This window comes from Solanum dulcamara, chromosome 4, assembly GCF_947179165.1.
Source record: "Solanum dulcamara chromosome 4, daSolDulc1.2, whole genome shotgun sequence".
Taxonomy (NCBI): domain Eukaryota; kingdom Viridiplantae; phylum Streptophyta; class Magnoliopsida; order Solanales; family Solanaceae; genus Solanum; species Solanum dulcamara.
In genome coordinates, this window is record NC_077240.1 from 11,790,405 (window position 1) to 11,807,022 (window position 16,618).

At 29.2% G+C, this 16,618-nt stretch overlaps 1 protein-coding gene across 3 annotated transcripts; it reads left to right on the forward strand.

The window, feature by feature from the left end:
* Window positions 1–13,322: 13,322 nt before the first annotated feature.
* Window positions 13,323–15,524, forward strand: LOC129886253 (histidine-containing phosphotransfer protein 1-like). Of its 3 annotated transcripts, none has more exons than XM_055960850.1 (6): window positions 13,323–13,643; window positions 13,927–14,039; window positions 14,528–14,596; window positions 14,761–14,832; window positions 15,038–15,110; window positions 15,200–15,524. In XM_055960850.1, the coding sequence occupies exons 1-6, from the start codon at window positions 13,590–13,592 to the stop codon at window positions 15,245–15,247; spliced, it is 429 nt and encodes a 142-aa protein (XP_055816825.1). In that variant the 5' UTR covers window positions 13,323–13,589; the 3' UTR covers window positions 15,248–15,524. The 3 variants fall into 3 exon arrangements, with proteins under 3 accessions (XP_055816825.1, XP_055816826.1, XP_055816824.1); XM_055960851.1 differs by having other exon boundaries at window positions 13,942–14,039; XM_055960849.1 differs by having other exon boundaries at window positions 13,331–13,643; window positions 13,909–14,039.
* Window positions 15,525–16,618: the final 1,094 nt, after the last annotated feature.

Here is a 16,618-nt window from a genome sequence, read left to right on the forward strand (position 1 = left end):
TAGTTCAATATGTAGATAGAATATATAATTGGACAAATTAATAAAATGAAATTCAAGTGTCAATACGTTGACAGGAAAAAACAGTTGCCATTATTAATCATTTGTCAAGGTTTTTATCTTTCCTTAAAAAACTATAGTTTAGTGAATTTAACCGGCGCCGTCATAGTATCTTCTTACTTATTTTATGGTACGATGAAAAGTCGTCTTTTAATACTTGAATCCTAAAATGATTGATTTTAATTAAAATAAAAAATAAAAAATCTGAATTTATTTTAGAAGAAAGATGGACTTAGTACGCGAGTTTATCGACTCTTTGATATTAAGAACGTTGATTTTAAGTAAGTTCATGTCAAAGGTTATCAGCAAAACCTAAGTTTCAAAAACTAAACAAAAAAGACAAATCAAAACATAATCTCACAATTAAAAAATTAAAAAAGTTACCTCAGCAAAACAATAGTGAAAGCTTACAGAAAAAAAAAGTCAAAACCATTTGATATATTAAAAAAAACTTTCACAATAATCAAATTATAACGGAAAATTAAACAAAAGTTCCCGACTAAAAACATGTTTTATCCTCTTATACATGTACTTCATTTTCCAGGTACGACGTTACGATATCATTTATACAAATATTAACATTAATGTTCAAGAATCATTAACAATTAATATCTCCAAAAAAATAGACCCGTATATCCATTTTGATTTGTCGGAGTATATATAGTGAATGAAAGGAAAGAGAGAAAATTGCAAAATACTTCCTCGTTCTTATTTACTTGTCAAATATTTCATAATTTGATTTCCCTTTATACGTGTCAATTTTGACGAATCAAGAAAGGACAATTTTTTTCTTCTATTATATCCTCAACTTATTAACATTAAGTTAATGTCTTCGAAAAATATAATGAGTAAATATGTTTTAAAATCTATCAATTAATAAGGATAAAATAATAAATTCACTAATATCAATCATTATTTTTTTAATAAATGTATCATTTGACAAGTAAATAGAAATGGAGGGAGTACTGAACCAAATATGCACGTGACATTTATTTTTGGAAAGGCTGAATTAAATGCAATTAGACGTGACTGTTGGGAAGGCTAAATTAAATTACTTGTTGGGTGGCCAAATTAAATGCCAGCAGACGTGACTACGTTAAGAGATATGTCATATCATCCAAAGTAAAATGAAAATAAGAAAAGAAACGTAAAGAATAAATCTTTGGCTAAAAAATTATGTCATCTTCTTGCAGACCACAATTATATACAATATAAGTAGAGAGGTATAAATATAATAAATTAACTTTGATAATCTGAACTTATTGAAATTCTTGTTACAACGAACAAAATCTTTATTTTCAGACGGGAGATCAAACTATTTATCTATCTTAATTTAGTTTTAGAGGTGTAATGTTTTGACTTTTTTTTGATGCAATTAAATTATCACTAATTGAATTCGTGAAGAAAAAAAAAAGTCTCACTGATGATATAGCCCTTATCAAAGTTGGAACACTCTAGATTTTGAAAGTCAACAAAGAATAATGAAGGGGAATTTAATGTGAAATTGTAGGAGTAGATGCAAGCGGCCTCTGGTAGCATTAACTACAATGATAAGCTTGCAATCAAATTCACAAAACATTGCTCAAATACAAAGCATAATATCTAAAATTTTCTACTCCCTTTGTTTCTATTTACTTGTCAAATATTTTCTAATTTAATTTTTTTTTTACTTGTCAATTTTGACAAATCAAAAAAGAATAATTTTTTTCTTCCTATTATACCCTCAATTTATTAACATTGAATTAATATCTTTGAAAAAAATATAGTGAGTAAATATGTTTAAAACTCTATCAAGTAATAAAGGTAAAATGGTAAACACACTACACCAATCATCATTTTCTTAATAGGTGTGTCAAGTCAAAATTTGACAAGTAAAAAGGAACAGGGAGAGTACTATTTAAAAAAAATCAAAAAAATCATCTCGGATACATCACTCCCCTCTCGTTCATACATCTCAATCCACCTCTCAAATACATTCCTTTCCGCTCGGATAAATATTTTCCTTATGTATCTGGATGCATTATCTCCTCCGGCCCTCTCTAATACATTTTTATTCCCTCTCCTCTCGGATACATTACTTCCATATGTATCAAGATGTCTGCTGATGTATTCAAAAGTCTAATGATATATTCGAAATTCATAATTATTAATGAATTTTGTAATTTTAAAAAAAAGGTAGAAAAAATAATGTAATTAGCTCTTAACACTATGAAATTTATGTAAATTATCTATAAAAAAAATGGCATCAAATTGGCTAAGACCTTACGTAAATGTAACTTCCAAATCATTTTTGGTTCCTTCCAAGGAGGCCGTTTGGATTGGTTTATAAGCTATTTTCAGCTTTTTTGAGTGTTTGACTGGCCAACTTAAAATCATTTTGTGCTTAAAATAAGCCCTAATAAATAGTTGGGTTTATTTGGATGAACTTATTTTAAACAGTTTATAAGTTGAAAATAGCTAATAAGTCAAAAAAAAATTGACCTACACCTATTTATTTTTTTAACTTATAAGCATTTTTCTCTTAAAAATAAGTCAATCTAAACCGGCTAAAGGAACCCACGCTGTTTTACAGGCAATTAATGGGCCGACATCTCGCATTCCTAAACTACGTATACCACCTCCAACCAAGAGAACTTTACATAAGTAAACAAAATAATATATTAACAATATAATAAATTCTGCTATTTATGCAAAAACTAGATCCATAAACTCTTTTGGGTCAGTGGAGTGAAAATCCAACACAACACGCACTACGGAAAAATGAAATAAAATAGAGCTATATCTAAGACTGTTCGCAAAGCAAGTGCAACTTGGAAGATTTCTTTAATTCGAAACCGTTAAGCAGGCTAATTTAGATTCATTTCCTATGCATAAAACATATTGAAAGGGAAGCACTCGATAGGAGTTTATTTCTTCGAGACTTAAATTTGAAATCTTTAAAATGTATTTAAAGAAGAAAAGGTTCCAGATTGTATGGGAAAAACCGTGTTTGGCGAAAGGACGAATTAGATCATGACATGTAGTTGAATCAGAACCAACGACATACGGAACATTATGGGAATAATAATTCAAAGTTGGAGTAGGAATCCTAAATTGTTTAGATCTTTATTATTTGTTATTTATTTAATTCATGTCTAGTTAGGATTTGTTTGTCCTAGTTCATATAAGAATAAGTTTTCTAGTCCTAGTTTAATTTGATTTCTTATTATTATAAATAGAAATGTTGTTAGGTTATTTTCTATACACCGAAACACACAAGAATATACAGAAAAAAAGAATAGAAAGATCAACAGAGATATTGTAGTAAGATTCTAAAATTTTTGAAAGATCAAGAGAGATGTTGTAGTAAGATTCTAAAATTCTTGAGTTTATAAATAAAATATTTTCCTTCAAATTGGTATCAGAGTATTTACAATCCTGGTAGAGAATCAAAGAGTTTTTGTTGTCGGCGGACGGCTATGACCCATATAAGTCATCCGTCTGGCCAATGATCATAATGACAAGCACCGGTTGAATGATATATGCATGAAAACATCATGCTAGGAGGAAGGACCTACAAAAATATTGCATAATTAAAGAAGTACAAGCAAACATGGTACAAGAGGAAAAACTTTTCTCTAATTAAAAGTTGGAGAAAGTAAAAAAAAAGAAAAAAGACAACGTGCTCTAACACTAGTGTTAAAGCACTTTGTCTCCAACTCTCGTTGATGCCATTCATATATGTGCTGCCCCGTAGGTACAGCCTGCCCATTCCAGAGGTACGGTCTACCGGCTTGTAGGCTAGGTCTACTTGGCCTAAAGGCACGGTCTACCTGGCCCGAAGTCTCGGTGTACCCAGCCCAAAGACTTGGTCTATCCGAACTGTATGTTCAATCAACCTGGCCCAAAGGTTCGGTCTACTCGGCCCGTAGGTACGGTCTAGTGTTACAGCACTTACTTCAAGATCTATATATTTCTTTGTCGAAGAGAAGTTCTCCAAAACAAAAACAAACGACAAGAATGAAATTGAAGATTGAAGAAAAAGGCTTTCCAATGCAACAACAATGACAAGAAGAAAAAGACAGGAGTATACAACTTTGAATTACGGAAGAATGTTGGAATAATAATTTAAAGTTGGAGTAGGAATCCTAAGTTGTTTAGGATTTTTTGTTTGTTATTTATTTAATTCATGTTTAGTTAAGATTTGTTTGTCCTAATTCATATAGGAATAGCCTTTCTAGTCTTAGTTTAATTTGATTTCTTATAAATAGAGATGTTGCTATATTATTTTCTATACACCGAAACACACAAAGAATATATAGAAATACAAAATAGAAAGATTCAAGAATTCTTGAATTTATACATAAAATATTTTCCTTCAGACATGCTTACTCCAGCTCGAGAAAATTCTGGGGGTGGCATCCCCAAGGACCCCAACATGACTAGGTTCAATTTTGCCTCGACATAACCAAGGCTGCTCCATAACCGCGTAGCCCGCAGGACTCATCCCCATAGACGAACTGCTTTACAGTTGTATCACCCTTATAAAGACCTTTAGGTGGATCAACAGTCAGTCTCAAACTCAGCAGTAACATGCACTCGATCCCAATGTTAGAGCCATACATGTGCTACTAATAGCCTTTTTTGGAGATATTGTAGAGTCATTTCACACCTGGGCGAAGGATGGGCTTTATGGCCTTAAAAAGAGCCCTTTCAGCAGAATAGCATGCATCAGAAAAATTCGAAACTCTCTATTTGAACGTCTCATCTCCTTTTCCTTACGAATTTCGAAGGGAAAAGACTCTCGACCTTCTCCTCTTTTGTGCAAATTATATTCTTGTATTCGATTTCTTCTTTCGAGGTTTGGCCAAAAAGAAATAAACTTGATCGATCATAATTATTTGTTTTTAACCTTTTTTTTTTTCTTTTACAAACTTTACTGTTAAATCAAAAAGACGATATTTCCGATAAACACACCTAGCTATCTCACTGAAGTAGTACTGGTATACGGTAACAGTTGGGTTGTATCATTTCACATAACACATTACATTTCTCTCAATTCTATCATTTCACAAGAACAATTAAGGAGGTCCCTATATCAAGGGGGGCCTAGTGAATTTTATACAGCATGCATGCTGAGGCACAGGTCCAATATCAATAGTGGTTAATTAGTACGACCGACATATGCCTCATATAGCCCATATTTTTTGTCTCGCGTGCCAATTCAACAGTAACCCCAAACTTCTGTCCTCATTCTGCTTACTAATATACATATATAACAACACTTCTCAATCCGCCAAATTAAAGCCCCACCAACAAGAAGTAGCTCGTCTTGAAAGTTTTGACTTCGCTTACTTTATGGGTAAAAAATGTAGTTCAATGAGATTTGACTTTCCATCTTAAAGATCTGCTTATAAGGCATGTGAGGGGTTAAAAGTTCAAAACAACTCATTTTTGTCGTTTCATATTAAAAAAAATATTGAAGTGTGTTTAATTTATATGTATAGAAAATATAGGTAGAGATTAATAAAGAAAACTCCATTTACACTCGATCTCTACTATCTCACAATTGATCTTTAGCTGCTCAATGTTGCTACTTTTTGAGTGAATTTGTAAGAACTCCATATTTGTGATTGATATTGAATAAAAGTTAGCTATCATATTACAGTAAGTATCTCTGAGATCAAATTGGCAAGTGCCACGACCAAGTGGTCCCTTAATTTAATATCCCACTGCAAATAAAATACGTATATAACTCTAACTAATAATCAAACGGACCCTAAGGGTATATATATTGCATGTCTTCCAAGAAATAGGTCAAATTGTACATTATATGATGTTGTCCTTCTCCTGCATGTCTACTTAATTTGTGCTACTTCCAACTGACAAATTATTCTGGTCCATCTCTCAATCCAGATCCTGCTTTTCTAAGGTGAATTTAGTAGTTTTCGTAAAAATAAAATTACTATTATATATAGATTTCGCAATGGAATATTCTCTTTTCATTATGTAGCATATTTGATTGGTAAAAAGATTGTACATGCGGATTTCCCTTATTCACGTTTCCAATTCATTTCCTAACATATAATTAGTAGCAATATAATAAAATTACTATTTAATTTATTATTTCTTAAGAGATTTGTCAAGTACGAACAAATAAACATGATCGGAGGGAGTACTAATTAATCATTCTTTATAGTCTAAAAAGGAAATAAGATTTTGTCTCAACTCTTCTTTCTCTCACTCAATTTGTTTTGGGAGATTTTTTTTATATGGTCTGATATCCTGAACTCATTTATCCTACTAATTCAAATATTTGAAAGAGATACTAAAAAAAGTATATTCAATAATGATACCCAAATTGATCATGTCATCAACTTCTATCTACTTATGAAGTACACAACCACTTACAAACTAACCACCAATATCTATTAATCAATTCTTCCTTTTTTTGGTATACTCTATTAATTAATTCGTGATATTCTGTGGTTGGAGTAATAGATCATGTTAATATATAACAAATCAAAAGGTCAATAAATAAGAATTGGCAAAATATAATTTTTTTTTATGACAAGGTAAAATTCACGGCCGTTATCTTTTGAGTGCGCTCCCGCTTCTATGCGATAACTCGCATGGCACACAAGAGAGGTAACCCGCACTAGACAAGTCCGATACAACGAGCTCGACTCAAAAGACAAACCTCTTGCTTTCGCTGGCAAGGGGTTTCAAACTTAACACCTCCAACGTAAAAGTCTCAAGCTCAAACCACTGGGCCACTCCAACGGGTAATTGGCAAACCATTTTACATCATGAGGATCAATATAATGTGTCCAATTTTCTGTGTGAACTAGGAATTAGGACATCAATTCCATTTTTTAGGAATCAAATATGAGATTAAGTTATATATATTATAGGTCTAAGAAATTTTGTTCATTGTTAGGTTATTTTTATTTATTGCAGCGGATAATATGTCCTTTTTTAAGAATGTTTATATACAAATATTTTTTACACGTGTATCACTTAAACTCATTAAATGTACTTATAAGGTAAATTTTAAAGGGGGATTTTCGTATATAGCCACTCAAAAATACCTTGATTATGCTTCATAGCTATAGTTTGCTAATTACAATTCGTAGCTACAATTATAGCAACGTTTGTATAATTAGCACAGCATTTGTATACGTTTGTATAATTCGCTATACAATTCGCAGTTTTCGTATAACGTTTGTATATTTCACTATACAATTCATGCACAACATTTGTATAATTCGTTATATAATTTGTAGTGTTTGTATATCTCGCTATACAATTTGATTCGCACACAACGTTTGTATAAATCGCGCGAATTATACAAAACTCAACTATATAATCGCGAAAATTATACAAAAACTCAAATTGTAATTACAGCTAAATGTTTGTCACGAGCCATAATTAATTCAAACTATATATATGTTAGCTAATTAACTAGTATATGCTTGCTTATCCGCGTAATTTTTCCAATTTTAAAAGACTTTCCTTCAAGATTGAATTCATGTCATTAGTTTTTTCTGTAATTTGCAGTATTATTTATCTAGTAGGGTAATTAACGGAAACCAAGTTAGCTCATTAAAAAATCCAAAGAACAAGTCAAAGGAAAATGCAGTTGCACAAAAAAAAATGAGAGTCTTGTCAAAGGAAAAAACAGGGCCAAATTAGGGGTGAATGAAAACAAAAAATTGTCTCCATGTAATATGCTATATAGCTTTCATAGATGATCTGGACACAATGCAAGTGCTCCCAATTATTTGTTAAGTTCTATTATTATTATTATTCACTTACAGTACGGGCACAATTTGGAACCTTATAGGAAAAGACAATCAATTTCCTGGCATATATTTTCAAAACTTTGAATATAGAGTTTTAACGACTCGTTTGCCTGTAAAAATTAGCCATCTTTGGGATAATTTTCTTTGAAAATTAATGTTTGACCACGAATAAATTATATATTTAATTTATACTTATATTTCAAAATTAAGCAATTTATAACTTGTTTTTCAACTCATTTTTAATTTTTTTAATGATGTATCTAAGTACATTTAAATATGAATATCATTTCAAATATTTTTTTGCAACAACAACATATTCAATGTATTCCCACATAGTGAGGTCAGGAGCGGGTAGAGTGTACGCAGACCTCGTCTCTCTTTAGAGATAAGTTGAAAAGATTATTTCCGATAGACTCTCGGCTCAAGACAAAACAAACTAAAAAGATGTAATAAAAGTGCAAGAGACAATAGATAGTACACAAAACAATAGATAGTAGGAGAAGAATACTTCAATCAAATAATATTACCATCGAACTATACGAAACAAGAGATATCAACAAAATTAAAGAACTAGAAACTACAAGCATAGCACTATGACTACTAGTAAGGGCACCAAGATAATGAACTCCTACCTACTAGCAAGGACACACTCCTACCAACTAACCATCTATCCTAATTCGCGATATCCACACCAACTCATCTAAGGTCATGTCTTCAATAAGTCGCAATTGCATCATTTTAAATATTCTTTGTGGAAAGTATAATTAAACACAATTTTATCTTAAACTCCAACTCCATAAATTCTCGAGGAAGAAAAAATCTTTGAAATGTATAACCAATATGCTTACTAAATTTTATATATTATAGTGCAAATAATTTTTTAGATAACTAAGTCATCTAAATGATATCGATGAGTAAGTTTTCTTAAAATATGAGATTTGAAATTAATGAAAATAAGATGTATTATTTATTTTAACAGGTAAAAGATAATCTTACAACATGTGATAGTCTAATGGTGTAAATATTATTTAAATATATATTACTACTAAACTCTTGAATTTAGATGCAATATAATTATAATGTTAAGAGCCAGAAAGAATGTAGTGTCCCAAGCATGTGTATTACTGTGTAGCGACACCTGTCTCCTTTTTCCAACTTCCATCATTCTGAAGAAAAATCAACATTTATGACAAAAGTTTTGTTTTTATTCCTCACAAACAAATGTATACAAAGAAATATCCACATCACAATAGCATAAAATCAAAAAAGGAATCGAATAACAAATAATGATTCTCTTTGAAGAAAATCCATGTCATTTCTCCATTTCAAAAGTATGAAAAACCAAAATTTTGGCTACTTATATTAGGAAAAAGCACAGACAATTAATTTTCGGTTTTTTTTTATCGTCTTAAAGCAGAAAATAATAACATAGAAATTAAAGAGAATTATGAAACAACACAAGATATAACGTGGAAATCTAATGCGGAAAAAATCACGGATCACGCAGAAAAATATTGACTATATGGAAATTATTACACCATACAATACACAATATTTTTCTTACACACCCCAATTTCTAAAATATCATTCTCAAGGAGATCTTCAAAAGAAAATTCTCTAAATCTCACATGTATTTCTCTAGATTTTTGGTGATATGTGTTTATGATAGAGATGTTTATTTATAGGCAATTTAGAGTCATGGTTGATGATTATGAACACATTTATGTCATCATATTTGATAAATGTGTGAAAACAATTATTACCTTCTTTCTTGACTTCCATCAACCAAATACCCACAGTTTTAACATTTTTCTTCTTTATTCAAACAAATACAACAACTTAATGGTATAAAAAAAAATTAAGTCATGAGTAATTATGGAAAAATGTAGGTTGATTTTTACTTCATGTGCTCAAGGGCGAATCAATTGTTCAAATTATAGTGAATGAGATATTTTATGCAGATATTTTCTAAAATTAATTTAATATTATTTGTTGGCTATATATCATGCATATTACAATAAGGTTGAATATTATTTGTTGGCTATATATCATGCATATTACAATAAGGTTGAATATTGCACTTGATTAAATGATGAGTTTTTTATCTAGAGAAATTAAATCTAATTCTTTCTTATGATTATCTAGCCTTTACAAATTTATTTTTAGTTTTATATTATTTTTATTTAAGAAAATCATGTTTTTACACAAAAAGATTTTTAAAAAATCGTTTTCTTCTATTCAAAATCTTAAACGGGTAGAGATATGAAATCTCAATTTCTCCACTCATTTTTTTCTCCTTTCTTCAGCCATGCATTCATGTTCTATAAATTGTAAATGTGTTTTTTTAATGTTGTGTTTCTTTATTTCTTTTGCTATACTTGGGATTAAAATTTGTATAAATATGAAAAATGTCAGGAGTGATATACTAAAAAGAAAGGTAATTATTTTAACTTATTGTTATTGTTGTGGGACAACAACCATATACTTATATGGGACCAATAATTATCCCTTTCGAAGATAATTTAAGCCAATAAGTTAATCCACAATGATCCAACCAACTAAATATCAACAACATAACAAAACAAACAGACCAGAAAGAGATTCCCTCCTTATATAGTTGTTATACTAATTTCTTAATACATTTTTTTTTAGACATTGATATAACACAATTGTCATTCTATTTATTACTTGTTAAGAGCTGTGTTAGGTTAATATTAAATAAGTAAAATTGCGTGACAGAAATATATTCAAAGAATAATATAGTTCAGTTGTCATTTTTTTTTTTATTTTTTTTTACAAAATACATCAAGTCAGTATTAAATAAAAAAGAATTGTAATAAATAATTGTATTGATTAAAAAGGAATAAAAAAAGAAAGAGTAGGTAAGGGATATTTCATTTCGATTTAGATAAGATCGTTCTCAACTTTACGTAGAAACAAGCTGATCCCAAGATAAGATGGTTTGATTTGGCTTTGGCTTTCACTTTCACATATCAAGGATATCAACAAGACAGATTTGTTGTGACAGTACGCTATTTCACGCTTACTTAACTTTCAATATTATCGCAATTAAATAATTCTCTTTAAAATATTTTTTATTAAAAAATTTCGAGAGTTAAATTAATGAAATATGATCTACATTTTTAAAATTTATATATTTTATCATATTAATATGAGACAAACTATAATTTATAGTACTTTTTGTATAATTTTTAAATATTTTAATTTTAATTTTAAAAAAATAAATTAATTTAATTTAATTTAGCTTTAAAAATTAATCAAACTCGCAAAATGTGACAACTATTTTAAAATGGAGAGAATATTTTATTTCTCAATTTATATGGTATCTTTGAATTTCAAGAGTCAAACTCTTTCACTTTGACTATAAATTCGGATATGAAATTTTTAAAAAATTAAAATAAAATCTACATAGTTGAAAACTATATAAAAATAAGTATAAAGATTGATAACACACATGAAAAAAAATCATGATCATAGAATTTTTATATTCAACTTTCAAATTCGAAATGTACCACATAAATTTGGATCTTGATTGTTGGGTCTAAATTTAAAAATCAAAAACTAATATTGAGGTGATAATTATTCAAAATCATCATATAAGAAGATAATTTTTCACTCCAACCACATATATGAGACAATTCAACACCTTTGCACGCCCAAACCTGTTAATTATTGCATGAACAAGATAATATGGGGTCGAAACATGTGGTGAAACAAGAATTAAGTTGAGCAGAGGAAATAATATATTTTCTCCTCTTATAATTTGAACGGAAGAATTTTTTTTCTTTATATCTCTTATGTATAAAAATGAATATCTCTTATTTCATTCCACCTAATTAATGATGTAGAGTGCTAATTAGAATATTTTTATTCTTAATTACAGATTTTTATTCGAATTTGAAAATGATTTTTTTAAGCGTTTTACTCTTTAATGGACCTACCAAACAATTTTATTAGTCAGATCAAACTTTAAATAGAGAAGAATTAAATTCCCCCCAAAAAATTGAATATGAGCACCATTGGTAAATATGAGATAGTTGTTGAATATGAATATGAATATGCAGACAGAATCTACCAACTAAATCTTGGAGATATTGATGTAACATGGCTGGTCAGCTTCACCCATCTGTTCCCAACCCTTTTTAATGTTCACTACTTACTGACCTGCCCATGCCATCCCATGAGAACCTTTCCATCTTAAGAAGAAAAAATATTGGAATTTTGCTGCAACATTGGATTCCATTACTGCTGCTACACTATCATATGTAATGTGTTATTTCGTTTTTTTAAAAAAAAAAAATGAATTTATGCATAGATTATACTATCTTTTGAAAAAAAATGAATTTCTGATTGTTTCCATTGACGTAGTGTAAGATTCATTAAAAGAAAAGTTCTGAATAGAATTTTCCTTAGCGTTCGATTCTGAAAGGTTAAAGACGGAGGAATCCTACCTATTTCCACTATAATTCTGGGTGGACGTTCTCCATAGCCTCAATCGAGCAATACTAAACACATAATATCCTAAAACAGAGTATACGTACAGTAGCCAGAACAATGACCAATTTAAGTATAAGTATACTTCTAAGAGACGTTTTTACTAATGAGGTAAATGTTTATAAGTAGTACACCTGATACACAGAGGTCGCCTGCTAGCTGCTTAGAGTTATACAAGTATCATAAATATTTTATTTTTTATCATGCATGCATAAAATAATATAAAGAACGCCTCATAACTTAAACGTGAATCAGTTATGCGAATTTATAAATTGCAAACAATATCGTATTATTTTTATACACAGTAAAATAATGCTACCAAAATTGTACTTCCTCTATCCTAATTTATGTGACACTTTTCGTTTTTCAAGAGTCAAACAATTTAAACTTGACCGAAAATTTGCAGATGGAATCTTTAAAAAAAATTAAATGAAATTTATATATTTGTAAACTATGTAAAAAGTACTATAAGTCACAACAATTGACAATTCAAAATATTTTAAAAATATAAAAAAAAAAATTATGATCAAAGATAAACTTATTTGAATCTCGAAATCCAAAAGATGACACATAAATTGAAACGGATGAAATATTACTTATACAAAATTTAATATATGAATAACTTAGTTTTTAACCAGCTATCAAACAAGCCCGATGTAATTGAAATTGAAGTAGAAAGAGATCAGTTCAAAAAGTTGATAAAGTTATGTCTGAAATTGGAATTCTTTTATTCAACTTCAAATTCCTTATTTCAAGTTAAGTTGAAATAAGAGATCGAATTACTATACAACAAATTAAAAAGGAAATAAGAAAATTATAAATAATTTTTTAAAAAAAAACATTAAATACTCTAAATAGGATATGGTGAAAAATATCTTGGATCTTGTGACAGCTTTACCATTTTATGAACTAGATAGTTGCAATAACAACAACTAGGGGAGACATTAGGGATGCACAAGCAACAAAAACATAATTGCAGAAAGTGAGGGAAAAAAAGAAAATAAAAATAAAATATGTGTATGTGTGACAATATAAATACAGTGAATAAATGTGCAAAGTTCATTGAACATTAGTCTTCTCTGTTATAGGAAAGAGTGCCCTGTAGGAGCTTTTCCAAGAAAAACTAAAATAAAAATAACTCCATGCACTAGTACTTAAACTTCGATTGATCTCATTAATAGCATATACAGCAAGCTGTTAATTTGTGAAATTCATTGTGGATATAGCAAAATCATGGAACAACTCCAAAGAAAACTAGCTGAGTACACTGCTTCCTTATACAATGAGGTAAAATCTTAACCTCTCTTTTTTCTTTTTATTATTATATCGTTTCTTGATGGAAGAGAGTCTTGGAGCAGGGGTAAAATTATTTTCGTGTGAACTGTAATTTATGAGTTCGAAAGAAACAATAATTAATGATTGAATTAAGTAGACTGTGCGTCACACCTCGTGAGGGCTTGAGTTCGCGGAATGCTTTGTGCATTGGATTATTCTTTTATTATGATTTCTTGATGGTTTTTTTAAAAAAAAATTATGTTTTGGGTATGAGAAGAAAATTCTGGATGAGCAGTATATACAACTGCAGCAACTGCAAGATGAGAGCAATCCGGACTTTGTGGTGGAAGTTGTGTCCCTTTTCTTTGAAGATTCTGAAAGGCTTCTTAATGAACTTGCCAAAGCTCTGTGAGTTATTAACAACTTCTTAAATTAATTTGTTTATTTTTCTTGTTTGACATACAAATCTGGAAGAGATCAGCTAGGTAGAAAAATTAAACAAAATTATGAACTTATTATCTCTGTAACATCATGAATTGACAAGTTTTACCTTGGCTGTCAGAACCTCGCTCCTTTATTAGAGCCGTTTGGATTGACTTATAAGTTGCTTATAAGTTGTTTTTAATTTTTTTGAGTGTTTGGCTGATCAATTTAAAGTCATTTTGTGTTTAAAATAAACTTCAATAAATAATTGAGTTTGTTTGGATGGACTTATTTTAAGCAGCTTATAAGTTGAAAACAACTTATAAATCAAAAAAAAAAAGTTGGACTGCGCCTATGTATTTATTTTTAACTTATAACCAGTTTTCAACTTATAAGCGGCTTAAACTAAGTCCATCCAAACAGACTCTTATAAGCAAGCTCACATAATTATCAATTTTGGTTTGTAAAATTAGAAATCAGACTAATGTAGACTACAAGAAGCTGGATGCACATGTTCATCAACTGAAAGGTAGCAGCTCAAGGTAAATATTTCCAACCATATTTTTTCTTGTAGATTTTTAACTTTGTTAATCCCACTTTTATTGATAGTATCTGTAATTAAGCTTTTGGACAATCTGATGATATAAAATACTATATATATTAATTAGTTGTGTAGGTAATTTAAACTCTTATTTTTACTTTACAGCATTGGTGCACAAAGAGTTCAAAGAGTGTGCATTGCATTCCGTAATTATTGTGATGAGCGCAATGTTGAAGGGTAAGTTAATTTAACTTTCTTGTTGGTGCTTTCGTTTGAATTTTATTTTTTCTTGACACGTCAATAGAAATTATTGTCCAGTATCTATCGAAAAAACAGTTTATCTACCGTGACAAGGTAAAGGTAAGGTCTGAGTATATCACTCTTCCCCTTTAGATATGTTAGTAATTGAAATTGCTAAAGCAAAATATATCACTAAATGCAGTTGCTTAAAATGTTTGCAACAAGTAAAGAATGAGTACACCCTTGTCAAGAACAAGCTTGAAACATTATTTAAGGTGATTTTCATTTTTCAACTATATATGCTTTCATTAATTGTATAATAATAATTTACCTTTATTGAGAAAGAGGTGTTTGGGTTTTGTAGCTGGAGAAACAATTCGTGGATGCTGGAGGATCATTTCCAGTGGTGTGAATATTGATTGATGAGTTATGTGGAATTCAAATATGCTTAATTAATTGCAAGTTTAATTAGAAGTTCTTTGGATATGTTAATTAGATTGTCTTCATGATATATATTTCGAGCTTCACTCCTTTGGCTTCAAATGTATAAGCAATGAAAGTGGAGATGAGAAGGACTTGATTAATGTAGTTTATAGCTATCTTCTTCAGTTTTATTAGGATTATTGTAAATAAGTCAAATCTCCATTTAATAAAAGCTTGATTCTATGCTTTATCAAGCTACTTTAAAATTTTTGTCCTAAACAAAAAAATAGATTATGTTATCTTATTCACTAAATATAGATTATTTTTTCCTTTTTAAATATTATGTATATATCTTTAATGTCAAGCTTATAATTATAAATAATTTCAATGTTAAATTTAATATTTTAAAATAATAATTATTTAGAGATAATTTTTTTGAGCTAAAACTAGATTTAAAGTGGGAGGGAGGAACGGGTAGTAAATACTAGTGTTTTAAAAGACAGGGGCGTGAGGGGAGGCGTTTTACTTAGTATAGGGCGAGGTCTTGAGACATGAGTGTAAATTCTATGAATCTTTAAATTTTTAATTTATAATATGATATGATAAAATAATAACACAATTATAAAATTACATCAATAGTTTGAAATAATTACAAACATGATTAAGGGAACTCATGGAAAATAACACTTCTAACATGACTATACAAGTATAAATAGTCTAATATCTTAACTTTCTAATAATAAAAGAATCATTATTTCTAAAAATATTTTATATCATACTATACAATTTACCCCCCTAAAAGAAAATAATCAATAAAACTTACTAGTATTATAACAAAAACACCACTCCATCATTAATAAAAATAAAATTATTTTCAAATAGCTAAATAAAATATGATAATTTTGAAACATATGACAAAATCATGAAGACTAATTATAAGTGAAAAAGTAAAAATTTTCTACGTATTTTTAAAAGAAATGTTACCTTATAATAATCACTTTCACAGTATTACCAAATAATAAAGATGTGATATTACTTGTTATTTAAGTTACTCTCAATCTTCTTATCTCTATCGATTAAAAATTATTAAGTATTATTCATTTATTCAAAAATTATGAGAGTCAATAATGTTAACTAAAGATTTTAACACATAATTTATATAAGATCTATTAGCCGAGCCCCGAAAATTAAATATTGAGCATGTTTAAAACCTACAGTCGGACACTTAAGATGTAAATTTTATAAAATTAAATCTCGTGTACACTTGAATCTCGAAGCATTTTGCTAGAATCTCGCTCCAGAACGAGCCCCCAAGGCAAATCTCAATATAGTCTTTTAAAACACTGATAAATTCCATATA

Excerpts from the sequence above, each read along its gene's own strand:
- LOC129886253 (XM_055960849.1), top strand. The coding sequence starts at position 13,590 with ATGGAACAACTCCAAAGAAAACTAGCTGAGTACACTGCTTCCTTATAC. Across the intron at positions 14,597-14,760 it reads CTGAAAGGTAGCAGCTCAAG|CATTGGTGCACAAAGAGTTC; the intron begins GTAAATATTTCC and ends TTTACTTTACAG. Across the intron at positions 15,111-15,199 it reads AGCTTGAAACATTATTTAAG|CTGGAGAAACAATTCGTGGA; the intron begins GTGATTTTCATT and ends TGGGTTTTGTAG.